Genomic DNA, 15,350 nt, shown 5'->3' with positions numbered 1-15,350 from the left:
TATAAGTACGCGACGTGGAGAGGATCTAAGTTCTTGGTGGTGATATAAGCTCTCAGCCACAAGTCTCAACAGAAAATGACACGCCAAGTCGAGCAATCATATCGATGCAAAACGTAAAGGTAAAAAATATTGAGTAACACATCGTCCCAGACCATCCGCGGGCGTTAATGATGACGTTGGGTATAAATGTTTCCGCATAAACTAACTTTAACTCGATTGATGATTTCTTCTCAATTATCAAAGTTTTATGAGAAATTCTCCCTAAAGTTTATAAAGCTATACTCAATTGGTATGTGGTTATCTAAGTTAGAATCTAAATGTTGACGCATTTAAATAAATTTATGATGACTTTAGGGTATTCGATGTTGAGATGATCGGTGTCCCAAACACAAACTCCGCTACAAAGCGCTCACGCAAAGGATCGAGATTTCATCCCTCCGATTCCTAAATAAATAAAATATGCTTTATATGAATGGTATATCTCAATGCTACTCAAATCCAATGCTAAACACCAAACATAATGCTTCTTGAGTATTCTCGCTCTATGGCTTATCCTCTCTTCTACTGTCCTCCTAGTCCCAAAGAATCCAACCCGCCCTCGCAGCTGGCCCATTCGGTTCGTCCACACTAACCGCCTTGTTAAGTGTACTCGACAACTGGTGTACCTCAATCGTGTCAGGATCGCTGACATCTGTGTCTTCTCGGCCGTCGCTCGAGTGAAACACTTCACTTGGTTCTGCCTCTGTTGCGGATGTGACGTTGTCTGGCTCTGGTGTGGCTGGCTTGGACGTGTCGGATACAGCCTGTGACTCAGTACCCTTTGGGCTCTTCAGTGGTGGAGTGATTGGTTTGGAAAAGTTGAATGTTGGATTGACCTCTTCTGTATCGACGACGGCTGAGAGGGTGGCTCGTGTGTGGATATGGATCTGTGATCGGGATGCGCGCTTGAGGCGGGGTTTGCGCTGGGCTACGGGTGACCCGGCGCGTCGACGAGACTCCATCTCGATGAGCTCCTCTTGTTCTGTCTCGTCATCGGTGATAGTGCTTGTGTCAAGCAATAGCCACTGTCGAGGTCCGACGTGCAGACTGCTTCCAGATTTGCGGCGATGTCGCTTCTGGTTCTTAATCTCTGCGGGCGGTTCAATTACTGCTTGGCCCTGCTTTACTCTAACCGGCAGCTTAAGCGGGATGTTTCCAGCAGTGACGTTCAAATGCCTAAGATCGCGTTGACTCTGCGAAAAGACAACCCGAGCGCGAAGTCTGTGTACAGCTCGATCTAATGCTAGTTCAATTGCGCATCGGTCGCGTACTCGGCTCAATTTGGGCCACGTCGCTCGTTCGCCCATGAGACATGCTCGCATCATGAATTCCGGGCTTGGGTTGCTTAGTAACCGGGGCAAGTCGTTTATACTCATCTCGGGAAGAATATTGATGTCGCCGGAGTATTTCTGGCTTAAAACACTCTGGAACTTGGTCGCAAGATTGGGCATGATACCGAGTTCAGCTAGGAAATGAAGTCGATGCAAGGCCTCGTCGCGCGCAAGAGATGTCATGGTGTGAATCCAATCATAGTCTTCTCCGTTGGTCTGTTGACCGCGTTCTGGCTTCCTGAACGGCGACAGGTGATCATCCTTGGCCAGGAAGGGCACAACGTGAGGGTTAACTTGAGAAACAATAAAATGGTTGACGTTGAACATTTCCGCCAGGCGCGTCATCGGTAAATCGTTATCCACAGACCCATCGATCCATCTTTGGGGCGTAGGGTTCCAAGGTTGGTGCTCGCCAGTAATCGGATCTTTCACAAGCAATGGCGCGGCGTTGAAGACAAGAGGGACAGAGCATGATGCAGCAACCGCCGACCAAATCATGACATTCGGCGCAGTGACGTAATTGAGAAGACGCGGTAATTCGTACATCGAAGCCGTGGAGACGCAGATGTTGAGAATGCGCCGCGTCCGGTTGTAAGCCTCTTGAAACGTCATGTCGCCCATCAATCCTCTCATTACCCGGGTGAGATTCTTGATGTCAGACCAACTTCCCTCTGTCAACAGCCGTCGCAAGTTGCTCAAAACACCATCTTGACCGCTAGGATCCTCGAAAACCGCAAGATCCCCATACGGAAACTCTTCAATAAGCTTCGGGATCTCCTCGTCGGTTCTGGTACACATGGCAGCACACACGATACTCCCAGCGCTTGCGCCAGATATAATTCGTGGCAATAGCTGCGCTTCAAAAAGAGCTTTGAGAACGCCAATATGCGACATGCCAAAGGTGCCTCCGCCAGACAAAAGCAATGCGCTTCGGCCATAACTCTGTCGAGCAAATAATATTCCTTCAAGCAAGTCTCTGTTCTCAATACTTTGGTCAAGCCGACTTTGTGTAACAACTGCATCTATAGTTCTTATTGTAGATTCGACATATCGCTCGATAAGGTGTTTCGTTCCGGAGTAGGAATGTCGATAGAGGTCAACGTTATCCATACCGCCAAGGTCGCGCGACAAAGCGGTACGGATCAAGTGCATCATTGTATGTACATCGCATTTCGTCCGCGCTTCATCGAGATCGTGTAGTCTTTGTTCGATCAATTCGGGGTTATAGTCGCCTGATGAGGAGTCGCGCTTCCATTCATCGTTGCCTTCGAGGCTGTCGAGTTCTTTCGCAGCACTCTCCCATTGTGCGTGGGACTCGGCCTGGCTGGTCAGTTGAGGGTTTCAGTACAGACGGGATGACGCACATTCTGCATGGAAATGCATAGCATGCGCTTCCTCTCCTCCAACTGCTTGATCTTTAGGCGCTGATCTTCAGTTAAGCCATCTTTGCACCACTGCCATGTATCGTTCGCCGATTTGATCGCTTTTTGCAGAGTCCCGACAACAGGAACCGAGGATACTGGCGGCCGCTTCGCTTTGGTATTAGATTTAACTGGGGATTTTGTAGATTTGTTGTATAGACTAGGGACCGCGCGGGCAGGAAGAATAAGGTCGGCCATGGTGAAAGCCCGCGCCGCGGAAGCGCAGGTTCGGTCGTGTGTGAGGTCGCAGGAACGAGGTTATAGCATGGCAAACGGTGTTTTGTATGTGTAATATTCGAGCTGTAGTGTCGCAAGGCTTCGGGGGTTAAGGATATTGTATTCGAGCAGACAGGTCGGACAAGGAATCGTGGTCACAAGTCGAGGAGCATTTGTAGGTGCGGAACGGTCAACGGAAGTGGTGGGGGTTGATGGAGGGGGCGCTGAGACACGAATAATTGGAGGTGGAATGATAGAGGAGCTGGAAGGGTGATCTTGAAGTGGTGACTGTGAATGATGAGTCTATTGTATCATTGGATTTAGAGTTAAAAGTGAGGAATTTGTTGGTTTGGATTGGAAGGGAAAGACGACGAAATGACCCTTTCTTCGCTTTTCGCTGCCATTCCCAAATTGAATCCACTTGCCGAGCTGAGGCCCCGTTCCCCACCAATTTTTGACGTGGAGGAGCATGGGCCACTAAAATGCCCTGTATTCACTTCTTCTCCAGGGTTCTTGACAGCAGATTCTCCCCAGCTAAATTTACTTTTTCCGCCCAACAAGATTATTTAGCAGGCTATTGATTGATTCTTCTGACAAAGGTTACCTCAGCAAAACATGAACATCTGACTCTTGTGCTTCCAGCCGCACACCGCTTGGAAAATGTTGGCTGTATGGGAACAGTCCAATCATGGAGTGGGTGCTGGAGGTGCACGTGGTACAAGATGGCTGTCACTAAGTCAGGATGCGTCATGAATCGGGTTTGGGGTCCCGTTCACATGTCAACAAAGAAGCGGAAGCGGAAGTCGTTATTGGACTCTCCAGGTTTTGGAAAAGCCGATGTTCGGCAGGTGATTACTTTTTCGAGTCTGGGGAATTTGCGGGGGAGGGAGAATGGTATGATATGATGGCTTACGACGGCACGTAAATGGAGGCAACGTTAGATACTCGCTGAGAGACAAGAGGAGAGAATGCAAGACGGCGAGTTGCATAATGGCTTACGATAATTCCTCACCGTGACCACTCTTCCTCATGCACTCTCCCGTCTCGAAAGTCCCGACCTTCTAACTGTGGACAGCTGAAATATGAGACACGGCGGACGCGAGCTTTCTTCGTGTCACCTGCCTCTTCCCTCCCGAGGGTCGATCTTCCAGCGATCGAGATTCATCTCCTCAAGATCTGCAACTCAACCAAGGCAGCAGGGAACAATTGTTCTTCCGTCTGAGCAAATCCTCCGGCGTCGGGTATTTGTGGTACCACAAAGGTTCTAGCTTGACATGGAAAAAAACAAAACACGAGTCTAGACCTTTTGGTGATCTTTGTTACTAACCTTGTTTGCCATTGCTTGTGACGTCTGTGGTACACGCTGTGTCTCGGAGCTCCACGTCTTTTTGTATCCATCACAGCCAAAGCTTCACGTCCATTCCAGTTCCAACAGCTACAGTAACAACTCTAAAAAATATAACAGAATCGCTACTGAACTGTAACATAAAATATGCATAAGTTGTATCGTTAATGTTCCCATCATATGACAAAACGCATGCCCCTCTCATGATTCGCTACTCAAATTACGTATTCGTGACGCCTCTCACACACGATGGCCTCGCGTAACCTGAAGCGTTCATTCCCCCGCATCCGCAATACCTGCTTTCACTGTGCAAACTCCCGCAGTCTAGCATGTCATTGATGACGTTTTGTTTTCATTTACGAAACGTCCAATCCAATCATTCACTCACGGCTTGGAAACGCCTCAGGCAGATGCGGCGTAAGCTCCCGCCTCTCTTCTTATAAGCTCCCCGCCCCAGCCTCGATCTTCTGCTTCTTAGCTTCTTCAACACTTGAAGATCTTCAATTGAATAGCTTCACAGATTTGTCAACATGGAGGCTTACAAGACTCACGGAGGGGTTTCTCCCATTCCCACCGTCGTTCGTATGTTCATCCCTTACCCTTTGGTGTAGAGCTTTACTGATGATGCTGTGTTAGCTGAACCGACTCACTACCAAACCATTGGCCACAATGGCGTCCGCGCTCTATGGGTTCTCTTCGTCGCAATGACAGTCGTGTCTGCCATCTTCGCCCTGCTATCATGGAACGTCGCCGTTCAGCGTCGCATCTTTTACTTCCTCACAACTCTCACCACCATCATCTCTGCCCTCGCCTACTTCGCTATGGCGTCTGGCCAGACATCGTACTTCAACTGCACCAGCGTGAGGGATCACCACAAGCATGTTCCTGACACGCACCATGAGGTCTGTCGTCAGGTCTTCTGGGCGCGATATGTCGACTGGACGCTCTCTACGCCACTGCTTGTCGTAGAACTGTGCCTCCTCGCGGGTGTGGATGGAGCGCATACCATCTTTGCAGTCATTGCTAATGTCATCTTTGTCCTCGCGGGTGCTTTCTCCGCTGTTGGACATGCCAACACTGCGCAGAAGTGGGGATGGTATGCTATCAGCGTCATCGCCTTCGTCTTCACCATCTGGCACGTCGCTGTTCCCGGCTCCCGAACCTCTCGTGCCCGCGGTACCAAGATCGCCCGCCTCTTTGGCTCCATTTCCGTCGCTTCTCTCATCCTCTGGCTCGTCTACCTTGTGTAAGTTCCCTCACCATTCTCCAATTGACAAAGCTAATGTCCACAGTGTCTGGGGTGCTGCCGGTGGCGCCTGGAAGGTCAAGGTCGGCACCGAGGTCGTCATCTACGCCGTCCTCGACGTCCTCACCAAGGCTGTTCTCGGCCTCTGGATCATCACTGCTACGCGACAGAACCGCGATACTACTCCCGAGATTGGAGGTTACTGGACCAATGGTGCTGGTGCTGAGGGCACCATTCGCGTTGGTGATGACGAGGATGGAGCTTAAATGCGCCTCAAAAAAAGTCAATCGAGTCTACGGAATAATTCCGCATTGGACGTAATTACTCTACAAATTTTCTGCTCACGATTTGATGAGCGGATTTTAAGCCCGAGCTAGCCGGTATGGATTATGGAATGATCAAGATTGTATGTTTTGGGATGAGCTGGGAAAAAATGCAATGCAATGCAACGCAACACACATGCTCGATTGGAAGGGAATTGGGCGTTTGGGGCGTCAATACGAGACATGTACCTTTATGATCATAGTTAGTAGCTTTAATGAGATGGGACACGAATACGACATACCCCTCTTGACTGTGACAACATTCTTAGTTGCTGCATGTCTACTTTATGCATTTGCATCAATCATGCAATGCTGACGACAGAGTTGACATGATCTTTTTTATGATGAACGGCACTTTGCATGAACCGTTCTGTCTTCCGAAGCATATGAACATATCCGCAAAAGTCTCCGAAAGGTGCCGTGTCTCGGCTGCCGTCATCCTGCTGCTTTCAGCCATTTCACGGAGTCCGAACAAGGATACGTATTGCAACCCATTACATCAATCACTCCATCAAGGTCCCCAAATTATGACATCTATTGATTGAAGCACAATGCAAGCGCGTATCTATACAGACTCTGAATGGAACCTTGATTCCCTTCTTCTAAGCACTCACCAATGCTCGTAGTTTGAGCCTATTTCTGAATGCGCTAACCAGCCAACCCCTTCTTTGTCTCATCTTTGGCTTCCCCATGAGTGACTCGATTCCTCGATCAATTGAGTCATGAGCTTGGATCATGTAGGGTAGGCTTAGTGATAGTTTGCCATGTACTTGATGCGTGAGGATGGAACAGCCTCGCCCTGGTCTCTCAAGTACTGCTTGACTTCGTTTATTCACAAACTTCGTATGCCATCGCTTCGTGATCCAATCCAGCAGCTTACATAAAAACGAAATTCAACCAGACTCATTCCTATAATTCATCACATTCTAAGTAAATAGTATCTGATCCAACCCATTTATGTCATCCGATTGCCAACTGGACCTGCATCTCAACACGCTGATCCCTAAACTTGATAACCATGTTAAGAGACAACAACTCCTTCTATGTAGTTGTAAACAGAATCAGACGAGAAAGAAGTACAGAAGTACCGCTTTGCTGATAGGAACTCATGTAAGGGGGATATCATGCACTTGTAAAGTGAACCTCAATTCCTCACTAACTAACTAACTAACTAAAGTCTTGAATATCCGCCTAGATAGTACTGTCTCCCAGCCTACCAGTAAAATCATATCACTTGGCCGATGCTGCCTCACCATGAGTCGCATTTCGTTCCTCAGTCTCAAGACCAGCAAGAACAGCCCTTTCAGCAGCTGTGCCCTTGTGAGCAGTAATCTTGCACAATAGAGGCAAAACAGAGGCAAGAATCGCACCCGCTCCGAGGAAAGCAGCCGTGACGCCAAAGCCAATGTGATACTCTGGCGAGTCCTTTGTAGGCCAGATTCGACTTCCATAGACACTGGAGAAATTTCCGAAAGCATTGACGAGCGCAAGGACGATGGCGCGCTTCTCGGGAGGCAAGCTCACAGTTGCGCTGGCCCACGAGAGAATCAAAGGGAGTGCTGACCAGATTCCAGAGGCCACCAAGCAAATCATCACGTATCGCACGACGGGGTTCTGGACGGCGGCGCAGACGACGCTGCCCACGCAACCGAGAACGAGTGCTGATGTAATGTGCCAGCGGCGTTCGACGTGGCGATCAGAGGACCAGGCGACAAAAATAAGCACCACAGTAGCAACAGCGTAGATGGGTACCGTCATGTACTGAGCCTTAACGGAGCTGTAACCAAGCGTCTTTGTGATTGTCGGGATGAAGTAGGAGATTGTTCCTGCACCGACATCGAGCATGAAGAGGACAATGAAGATGTAGGTTCGGGGATCAGAAATGGCAGCTACAAAGGCTTGCCAGTGGGTGAGTCGACCGCTAAGACTGCTCGTCGAGGCGAGGCCATCAGCCACGATGCGAATCTGAGCCAGTTGGCGCTCCTGCGGGCTGAGCCGCTTTGAGTTGTGAGGATAGTCAAGCAACACAAAGCAAGCAATAATACCAACGCCGACAGTGGCGACCCCCTCAACGATGAACAGCCAGCGCCAACCCGAAATACCATGAGCATCATGTAGATTAGACGTAATACCACCAGCAAGAAGACCACCAAAAGCACCTGAGAGGACCGCAGCTGCGTAGAAAATGGCAAACCGCTTGCCGAGCTCAGCACGTGTATACCACGAACTTAAGAGGTACAGGACACCGGGGAAGAAACCAGACTCGATGCAGCCGAGGATGAAGCGGAAGGCGAGGATAGTACCGTAATTCTTGCTCACGGACATGACGGTGCACAGAGAGCCCCAGACGATCATGATGCCGGGGAGGAAGAGCGAGGGCCGGCTGCGGGAGAGGATCATGTTGGAGGGGACTTCGCAGATGAGGTAGCCGAAGAAGAAGATGGAGAGAACCCAGGCGTACATCTCATCGGTGAGTTTCAGGTCGTCGCCCATACCGGCGATTTTGGCGTTACCCTTTTGAAGCATGTAAGTTAGTATGTGTTTTGAAGTTCTCTAGTGAGTAATGCCTACAATGTTTGTGCGATCGACGTAGTTCAGGATATACATAATCCATAACATAGGCATCAGGAAGAGGTCGATCTTCCTAACGAGCTTCTTTTCTTCAGGGCTGCCGGGGGTGTAGTTGCTCAGAGCGTCGGACAGCTCTTGCGAGATGCCGACTTGCTCATGATGCTCCTCCGCCTTGGACATTTCTTTCTCGTCGTTCATCGTGCTAGTCTCTGGGTTTTCCAGAGACTTTCCGAAGGGTGAGCTGTTTCTTGAGGCACTCGAGGATCAAAGACAAGGGCGGTGTGTGCTGGGGTAGTCCAAGAGCCTGGAGGAGAGGTTTGCAGTGAAGCAAATAAGATAGGACCAACAACGACTTTAAATACGAAAAACCCACCTCAACGATGATCCCCGACTCATGCTACGCTATAACCTGGGGAACTAGCCCGCTGGCCATGGACAAGCCTTCAAACTCAATGTGGATCGCCCCATGGGGAAAGGTAAGGTACGCACGCATTGTCATCTCCACAAGTGAGGGGAGGAAGATTGATTCTCGACCGTTGCTCAATGGCGCGGCACGCAGGCCGCTCTTATGCATGGGGAAGGGCGGTCTTCGCACCGAGTGGAAGATGTAGTTCGGCAGACCGGGGAGCTAGTCATGGGTAGATGGGGCTCTTGACCGAGATTGCTTTAGCGGCAATAGACAGGACAGACAATCGCCTAGGGTGGATCGGCGGGGCATCGACTGATGAAGCAAGTTTGGCAGAAATTGATCTTGTTGAGGATTATGTGTGTTTGTAATTCATGACTCCAGAACTCAATCGGGCAATGGCCTGTATGATTACTCCGCCATTTGCGATCCAATGATCCCAAGCAAGTCTCCAGGATAGTACTCCAGTCCCATCCCAAGCTGATCCCCCATCATCCAACCGTAGCCCAGATCCCAATCCTGTTGCTGAACTGGTCGCGAGTCTTGAGGTACTTCCCACGTCCTGTTGCCAGCATTTTGCGGCATGAGTACCTCGTTCGCCGAATCTCCTGACTTGAGCCTGTCGAGCATGGTACTAAGACCCTGCCCAATGTAATGCGCTACATGTCTTGTGTATGCTTGCGTCGCATTGAGCATGGAGATGATGGGACCGACGAGATTGACCACATCTTCTACAGAGAGGTGTACGACAACAGCCCGCCACGACGAACAGACCTTGATCAGAAATATTGACGAGTACGCAATCGTGGTGAGGAGGTACAAGGGGACTCCCACCACAGCTCGGCGCATATCAGAGTCTTCTAGGATTAAACGCAGTGCTGCACATGCGCTTTCTACGACTGTATTGATAAAGTCTTGTCTCTCTAGAGAGATGAGATAGTCGTCGGTTGGTTGAAGGCCCTGCAGACAGACGGAGAATAGAAGAAGTCGGGCGAAGTGGTAGTGCAGCACAACTCCTTTCCTTGGATAATCGCCAATCTGCGGATCGCACGCTGTTGCATCATGTCAGATACCGATACACACTAAAAGATGCTTCCCAGCTACAAGATAAAACGTACCTAGTTCACCTAGTCGTGCCTCCCAAGTCTGCTTCCAGTGCCCTAACTCGCCATTGTAGCGACGTATCGCATCAAACTCATCATTCGCAACAACCCGTGATCTATCCAGCCCAAATGTTCTGTAAGTTCGGCTGAGGATGATGAAGATGCTGACCTGACTATGGAGCCTAATATCAGAACCCTTGGCCCCAGGAAGAGCGAGGAATCCTTCATGGTTGATCAGAGTCACATCCTCGGCAATCACAGGCGGTCTCCCGTACGCGATGCTGAAGTGATGATCACAAACATATAGTAGATACCACAGTCTCGCTTTCTCGCAGTGCGAAGTCTCCCCGCGCAAAGCCCTGGCGCAATGCTGATGGATGTTGAGTTCCGTAGCGATGCGCACAGCAAGCCCGGAAAGCTTCCAGCTTAGGTCTGAGAGCCAGAAGGCACCTATGCAGAGACCCCGGATATCGTCGAGGGTATGGTATCGCTGGAACATGGCCTGGCTAGCGAGCTCGGCGAACACGACGTAGCAGCGGTCGAAGCTCTGGCCATCGTCTTGGGTGTGGAGGGCGGCTACGGCTAAGATGGCTGCGACGAGAAGTGAGGATGATTCCCTGGCTGATGAGAGAGTATCGTGGACGAGGGCGACACCGCCCCAGAGATAAGCGTTGAGGGTGCCCTGGAATGCAGCAAAGAGACTTTCTGCCTCTGTAAGAGTGATTCGTCCCTGAGAGATGAAGTCCGGTTGGCGATGGCGGTCTAGGGCTGCTCTACCATCGCGACTGGGATCACTTCTGATGTTACGTAGCTTCGTCGCTCGAAAGAGGCTCACCATAGGGGCATCGACAATGGCACTGTCATCTTTAGATGCGCTATGGGTATCGGGCGAGTTCTCTCTCGTCATCGCAGTCAAATGAGGCGTTGGAGCTGAGAGACGGGAGATTGTCTCAGGGGACGTGGTCGCGAGCGCCATTTGTTGCTGAGTCGATTGCAGGTTGTCGAGTTTCGCCTTCATGTCAACCATGGAGGCGCGCATGGACTCCAACTGTTGCTCCATGGCCTTTTTCCAGTCATATTCGCCCTCTAACAGATCTTGTAGATTCTTGTTCACGACGCATTCAAAGCCATTCTTGGTGCAGCGTATGCACTTTGGGGCCCCTTCGTCTGTGACGCAGCGAATCTTGCGCATATGGCATTGCTGGCCTGTTGGGTCTCAGTTAAGCTCACTATCCCTATGTGGTGGAGACCAGCTTACAGGCTCGTATCTTTCTCGATACTTTGGATCCGCGAATAGCAGAGTCCGAAGCCTCCCCCAGCCCGTACTCATCCGCTTCCGGGCCAGTGCGGGTTCGTTTCATAGTAGCTGTGTTCTCCACGGGGAATGTGCAAGTATCTGGGGCGGCTGACAATCTGGGGAAAGATGGCTCGGTATGAAGACCGCGGTGCTGGGGTAGTATGTATATCACGGGGCGAGGTTAATCGAGGGCGGCTGGATGACCGCGCTGGATCAGAGAATGGACCAATGAGTCGATGGGAGGGGGGCGGACTTCGTGCCGCTTTCGCCGTCCGGGGAGAGCCGATCTAACCTTATTGGGATAGAATTGCTTGCTCTCAGTTCTCTGTCAACGTACGGCAAATGCAGGGCTTGATTATGCTGAGAGGGACGGCAAATGCTGGGGATAAGCACCGAGGCGATCCGACGATTTATAAGGACGATGCCGTTGCTCATGCTGTTGTGATTCAAGGTATCTCTATACGACAGCACAACGATCAACCATGCCATCTCATTTATCCATTGGTTTTATCGGGTTTAGCCCAGAAAAGGCCAAAATTGCAAAGTCTGTGCAATTACAATACCACACAATCAGAGTTTACGATACCTCATCAGATAGTGCTGAGCTCATCGGAGCTGAGCGAGTACAGCGATCAGACTCGGTCCATCATGTTGTCAAACACAGCCAGATTGTCTGGATTGAAGAGAAGGCCACCGAAACTCTGACTGAGACGCTTTTCAGATCGTCCTCTGGTCTTATACACTGTAGGTAAAGACAAGACTCATTACAAGGCACGTCTCGCTTACCAGCTTCAAGCATTGCCCAAAGATGCGTCACTTATGCTCGAATGTCTCGCTCTCCCAGACTACTACCAAGGATTAGCCTCTCGTTTTACTGAAGCCGGTCGTCCTGACATCAAAATTCTTGACTGCTCGGTCGTCGCTTCAAGGAGTAGAACCAAGAGCTCCATCTGGATCTCAGGTTCAGAAGCCGCCATCGAAAGCGTATCTTTCCTATCAAAGACTCATGACACCGTCCATGTCATTTCCGGTGGTCTTGGAGCAGCGAATAAACTGCGCTTGACAAGCTCTTTATTGGAGACGACGCATGCTGTCACTGCTGCTGAGGCTACTGGCCTTGCGTCCAAAGCAGGGATCGACGCGAATGAGATATACAGCATCATCACCAACGCTGCAGGTAATTCTTCGGAGTATGAGGAGCTTGTACCTCATATGCTGCAGGGAGATTCACATCTGAAGCCGTCGATTGAGTCGTTGCTACATAAAATTGTAAGTTTCTCCCATGGTGAGGCAGTCTTGTATTCTACAGAGGCGCCGTCAATTGTTCAAACGGGGTGTGCAGTGCGCTTACACAGATCTAGAACATTGTCACGTCTTCGTCCAAAAGTCTCAACTTTCCTTTGCCACTGTGCTCTGCCAGTGAACAGGTTTGCCTGCTCGCCTCTGCCCAGGGATATGGCCTTGATCATGTCTCCAGCCTAGTCAAACTATTCAAGACGCAGGACCAGAAAGCTACGTCAATTGATGCAACTGGCAACCATGTAAGCAAACATTCGACAGACGTCACACCACCAAAGACACCGCCATCCGTAGCAACGATCGGCATGGTTGGCCTAGGGGCAATGGGCCAAGGGATGGCGCAGTCCCTCGTACGCGCCGGCTTCTCCGTGCAGGGCTACGACGTTTGGGCTCCCTCAGTCGAGAAGTTCGCAGCCAGTGGCCCGAGTGAAATGTCTATTGCGGCCTCTTCACCAGCTGAAGCCGCCAAGGGCACAGCTGCGCTGATCCTCATGGTTCAGAATGCTGTGCAGGCGTGGGATGTGCTGTTTGGCGCCGGCAAGGAGGCTGCTGAGGAACTATCCGATGGAGCGACTGTGATACTCAGCTCAACTGTTCCGCCGTCTGAGGCACGCCGCATTGGTGACAAGTTGGAGTCTCTGGGTAGGGGTCTTAGCCTCGTGGATGCGCCCGTCAGTGGAGGTGTTGCTCGTGCAGCAAAGGGTGATCTCACGGTACGCATCACCTGTGCTTCTTGATTTAATACCAGGCAATCAATACTAACTTGTTATAGATGATCTGCTCAGGAACAAACTCAGCGCTTGGGTCCGTTCGCGGCATCATTCTCGCCATGGCTGGCAAGGAGTCCAACATCTACAACGTCAAAGGCGGAGTCGGCGCAGCATCTTCAGCCAAGCTCATCAACCAACTTCTCGCAGGAGTCCACATTGCAACAGCAGCAGAGGCACTAGCATTCGCATCTCGTCTTGGTCTCGATACGCGGCAAGTATACGATATCTTCAATGAATCTACCGCCTGGAGCTGGATGTTTCAGAACCGGGCTACGCAGATGCTCGATGCCGATTGGACTCCCCACTCGGCTTTGGCGATTTTTGTCAAGGATCTTGGTATTGTTCTGAATGAAGCCAAGAGGCTGGCTAGTTATACACCTATGTCTGCGGTGGCTCATACTCTATATATCGATGGGGCTGCTCGTGGGTGGGCTAGAGAGTCGGATGCGGGCGTGGTGAGACTCTGGGAGGCTGCTGGATCGGACGTGAGCAAGAGTGCATCTGCAAAGGTTTCAGCTCCTACTTCGTATGAAGACTCCGTTAAACCGTTGCCTGCAAAGGCTACGCTGGCTGCCCTCCCGGCTGAGTACACCACCGATTTGATTGAGTCAACAAAGGCTCGCGTTGACAGTGGTGCCATGCCTGTCCTCGTCGCTCTCGACGATGACCCCACAGGAACTCAGACCTGCAACAATATCGACGTCTTAGCCGTCTGGGATATTGACACCCTCATGGAGCAATTCGCCACGGACTGCCGTGGTTTCTTCATCTTGACGAACAGCAGAGCTCTCCCACCCACCGAAGCAAAGGATCTCATTGTCGAGATCACAACAAACGTTAAAAAGGCCGCTGAGGAAAGTGGAAAGGCCTTTGAAATAGTCTTGCGCGGCGACTCAACGCTGCGCGGTCATTTGCCCGAGGAGCCCGAGGCAGTCGAGGAGGTACTCGGTAAATCTGACGGTTGGGTCTTTGCTCCTTTCTTCCGTCAGGGGGGCAGGTTCACCATTGACGATGTTCATTACGTGCAGGAAGATGACCTGCTGGTCCCCGCGGCGCAGACTTCATTTGCAAAGGATGCAACGTTCGGGTACAAGAACTCCAACCTTCGAGAGTATATTCTCGAGAAATGCGGATCGCGATTCACATCATCATCGTTCACGTCCATCACCTTGGAGGATCTACGCTACGGTGGCCCAGCCAAGGTCGAAGAGAAGCTTCTGAACGGACAGCGTGGTGCCGACCGTGTAATTATTGTTAACGCCGTCGCGGATTCTGATATGAATGTCTTCGTTGCTGGCCTCTTGGCTGCTGAGGAGAAAGGATACCGCTTCATCTATCGCACTGCAGCTGCCTTTGTATCATCTAGGCTCGGTATCAGAGAGATTCCACCAAAGACTTGGACTGAAGTCTCGCTGAAGGCTGATGTCAACGCTCCAAGGACAGGTGGTCTCGTCCTGGCTGGTTCATACGTACCCAAAACAACAGCGCAGCTCAAGACGTTGCGCGAGCGCAGGGGTCCTGGCCTTGAAGTGATTGAGCTCGATGTAGCTCAGCTAATCCAGTCTGCGGAACAAGAGCAGAAAATGGTAGATCATGCTATCTCAGAGACTACCAGGCTCATCAGCGCTGGCAGAGATGTCTTGGTCATGACTTCACGGACGTTGATCAAGACCGACGAAGCCATCTCCTCGCTGAAGATCGGCTCCAAGGTAGCTGCTGCACTTGTCCGCCTCCTCGTCAACATCCAGGTGCGGCCACGATATATCATCGCCAAGGGTGGAATCACGTCCTCGGACGCAGCCACCAAAGGTCTCAAGATGAGGAGGGCTCTGATCGTGGGTCAGGCTGCTCCAGGCGTGCCTCTATGGAGATGTGATGAGGAGACGAGCCGACATCGTTCCGTGCCTTTTGTTGTCTTCCCGGGTAACGTTGGTAGTGAGACAACCCTCGCTGAGATTGTTGAACAGTGGGCACTTTAAGATA

General features: G+C 50.9%; 5 protein-coding genes across 5 annotated transcripts; 2 read left to right on the top strand and 3 right to left on the bottom strand.

Annotated features, from left to right (window-relative positions):
* Positions 1-572: 572 nt before the first annotated feature.
* On the bottom strand, positions 573-2,989 carry FMAN_03923 (uncharacterized protein; the record flags this gene model as incomplete). Its single annotated transcript, XM_041824163.1, has 2 exons — positions 573-2,690; positions 2,735-2,989. The coding sequence occupies 2 exons, from the start codon at positions 2,987-2,989 to the stop codon at positions 573-575; spliced, it is 2,373 nt and encodes a 790-aa protein (XP_041689671.1).
* Positions 2,990-4,882: 1,893 nt separating this feature from the next.
* On the top strand, positions 4,883-5,864 carry FMAN_03924 (uncharacterized protein; the record flags this gene model as incomplete). Its single annotated transcript, XM_041824162.1, has 3 exons — positions 4,883-4,934; positions 4,989-5,598; positions 5,645-5,864. The coding sequence occupies 3 exons, from the start codon at positions 4,883-4,885 to the stop codon at positions 5,862-5,864; spliced, it is 882 nt and encodes a 293-aa protein (XP_041689670.1).
* Positions 5,865-7,151: 1,287 nt separating this feature from the next.
* FMAN_03925 (uncharacterized protein) lies at positions 7,152-8,690 on the bottom strand (the record flags this gene model as incomplete). The annotated part of the gene is made up of 2 exons (XM_041824161.1): positions 7,152-8,435; positions 8,493-8,690. The coding sequence occupies 2 exons, from the start codon at positions 8,688-8,690 to the stop codon at positions 7,152-7,154; spliced, it is 1,482 nt and encodes a 493-aa protein (XP_041689669.1).
* Positions 8,691-9,309: 619 nt separating this feature from the next.
* On the bottom strand, positions 9,310-11,362 carry FMAN_03926 (uncharacterized protein; the record flags this gene model as incomplete). Its single annotated transcript, XM_041824160.1, has 3 exons — positions 9,310-9,950; positions 10,017-11,207; positions 11,260-11,362. 3 exons carry the CDS (start codon positions 11,360-11,362, stop codon positions 9,310-9,312), a joined length of 1,935 nt encoding a protein of 644 aa, XP_041689668.1.
* A 418-nt stretch (positions 11,363-11,780) lies between these two features.
* Positions 11,781-15,346, top strand: FMAN_03927 (uncharacterized protein; the record flags this gene model as incomplete). The annotated part of the gene is made up of 4 exons (XM_041824159.1): positions 11,781-12,042; positions 12,095-12,567; positions 12,660-13,310; positions 13,370-15,346. The coding sequence occupies 4 exons, from the start codon at positions 11,781-11,783 to the stop codon at positions 15,344-15,346; spliced, it is 3,363 nt and encodes a 1,120-aa protein (XP_041689667.1).
* Between the last annotated feature and the right edge of the window lie 4 nt (positions 15,347-15,350).

Source organism: Fusarium mangiferae (assembly GCF_900044065.1).
Source record: "Fusarium mangiferae strain MRC7560 genome assembly, contig: FMAN_scaffold017, whole genome shotgun sequence".
Lineage (NCBI taxonomy): Eukaryota > Fungi > Ascomycota > Sordariomycetes > Hypocreales > Nectriaceae > Fusarium > Fusarium mangiferae.
Note: the sequence above shows the minus strand (reverse complement) of the source record. Positions and strands in the feature narration are given on the sequence as shown.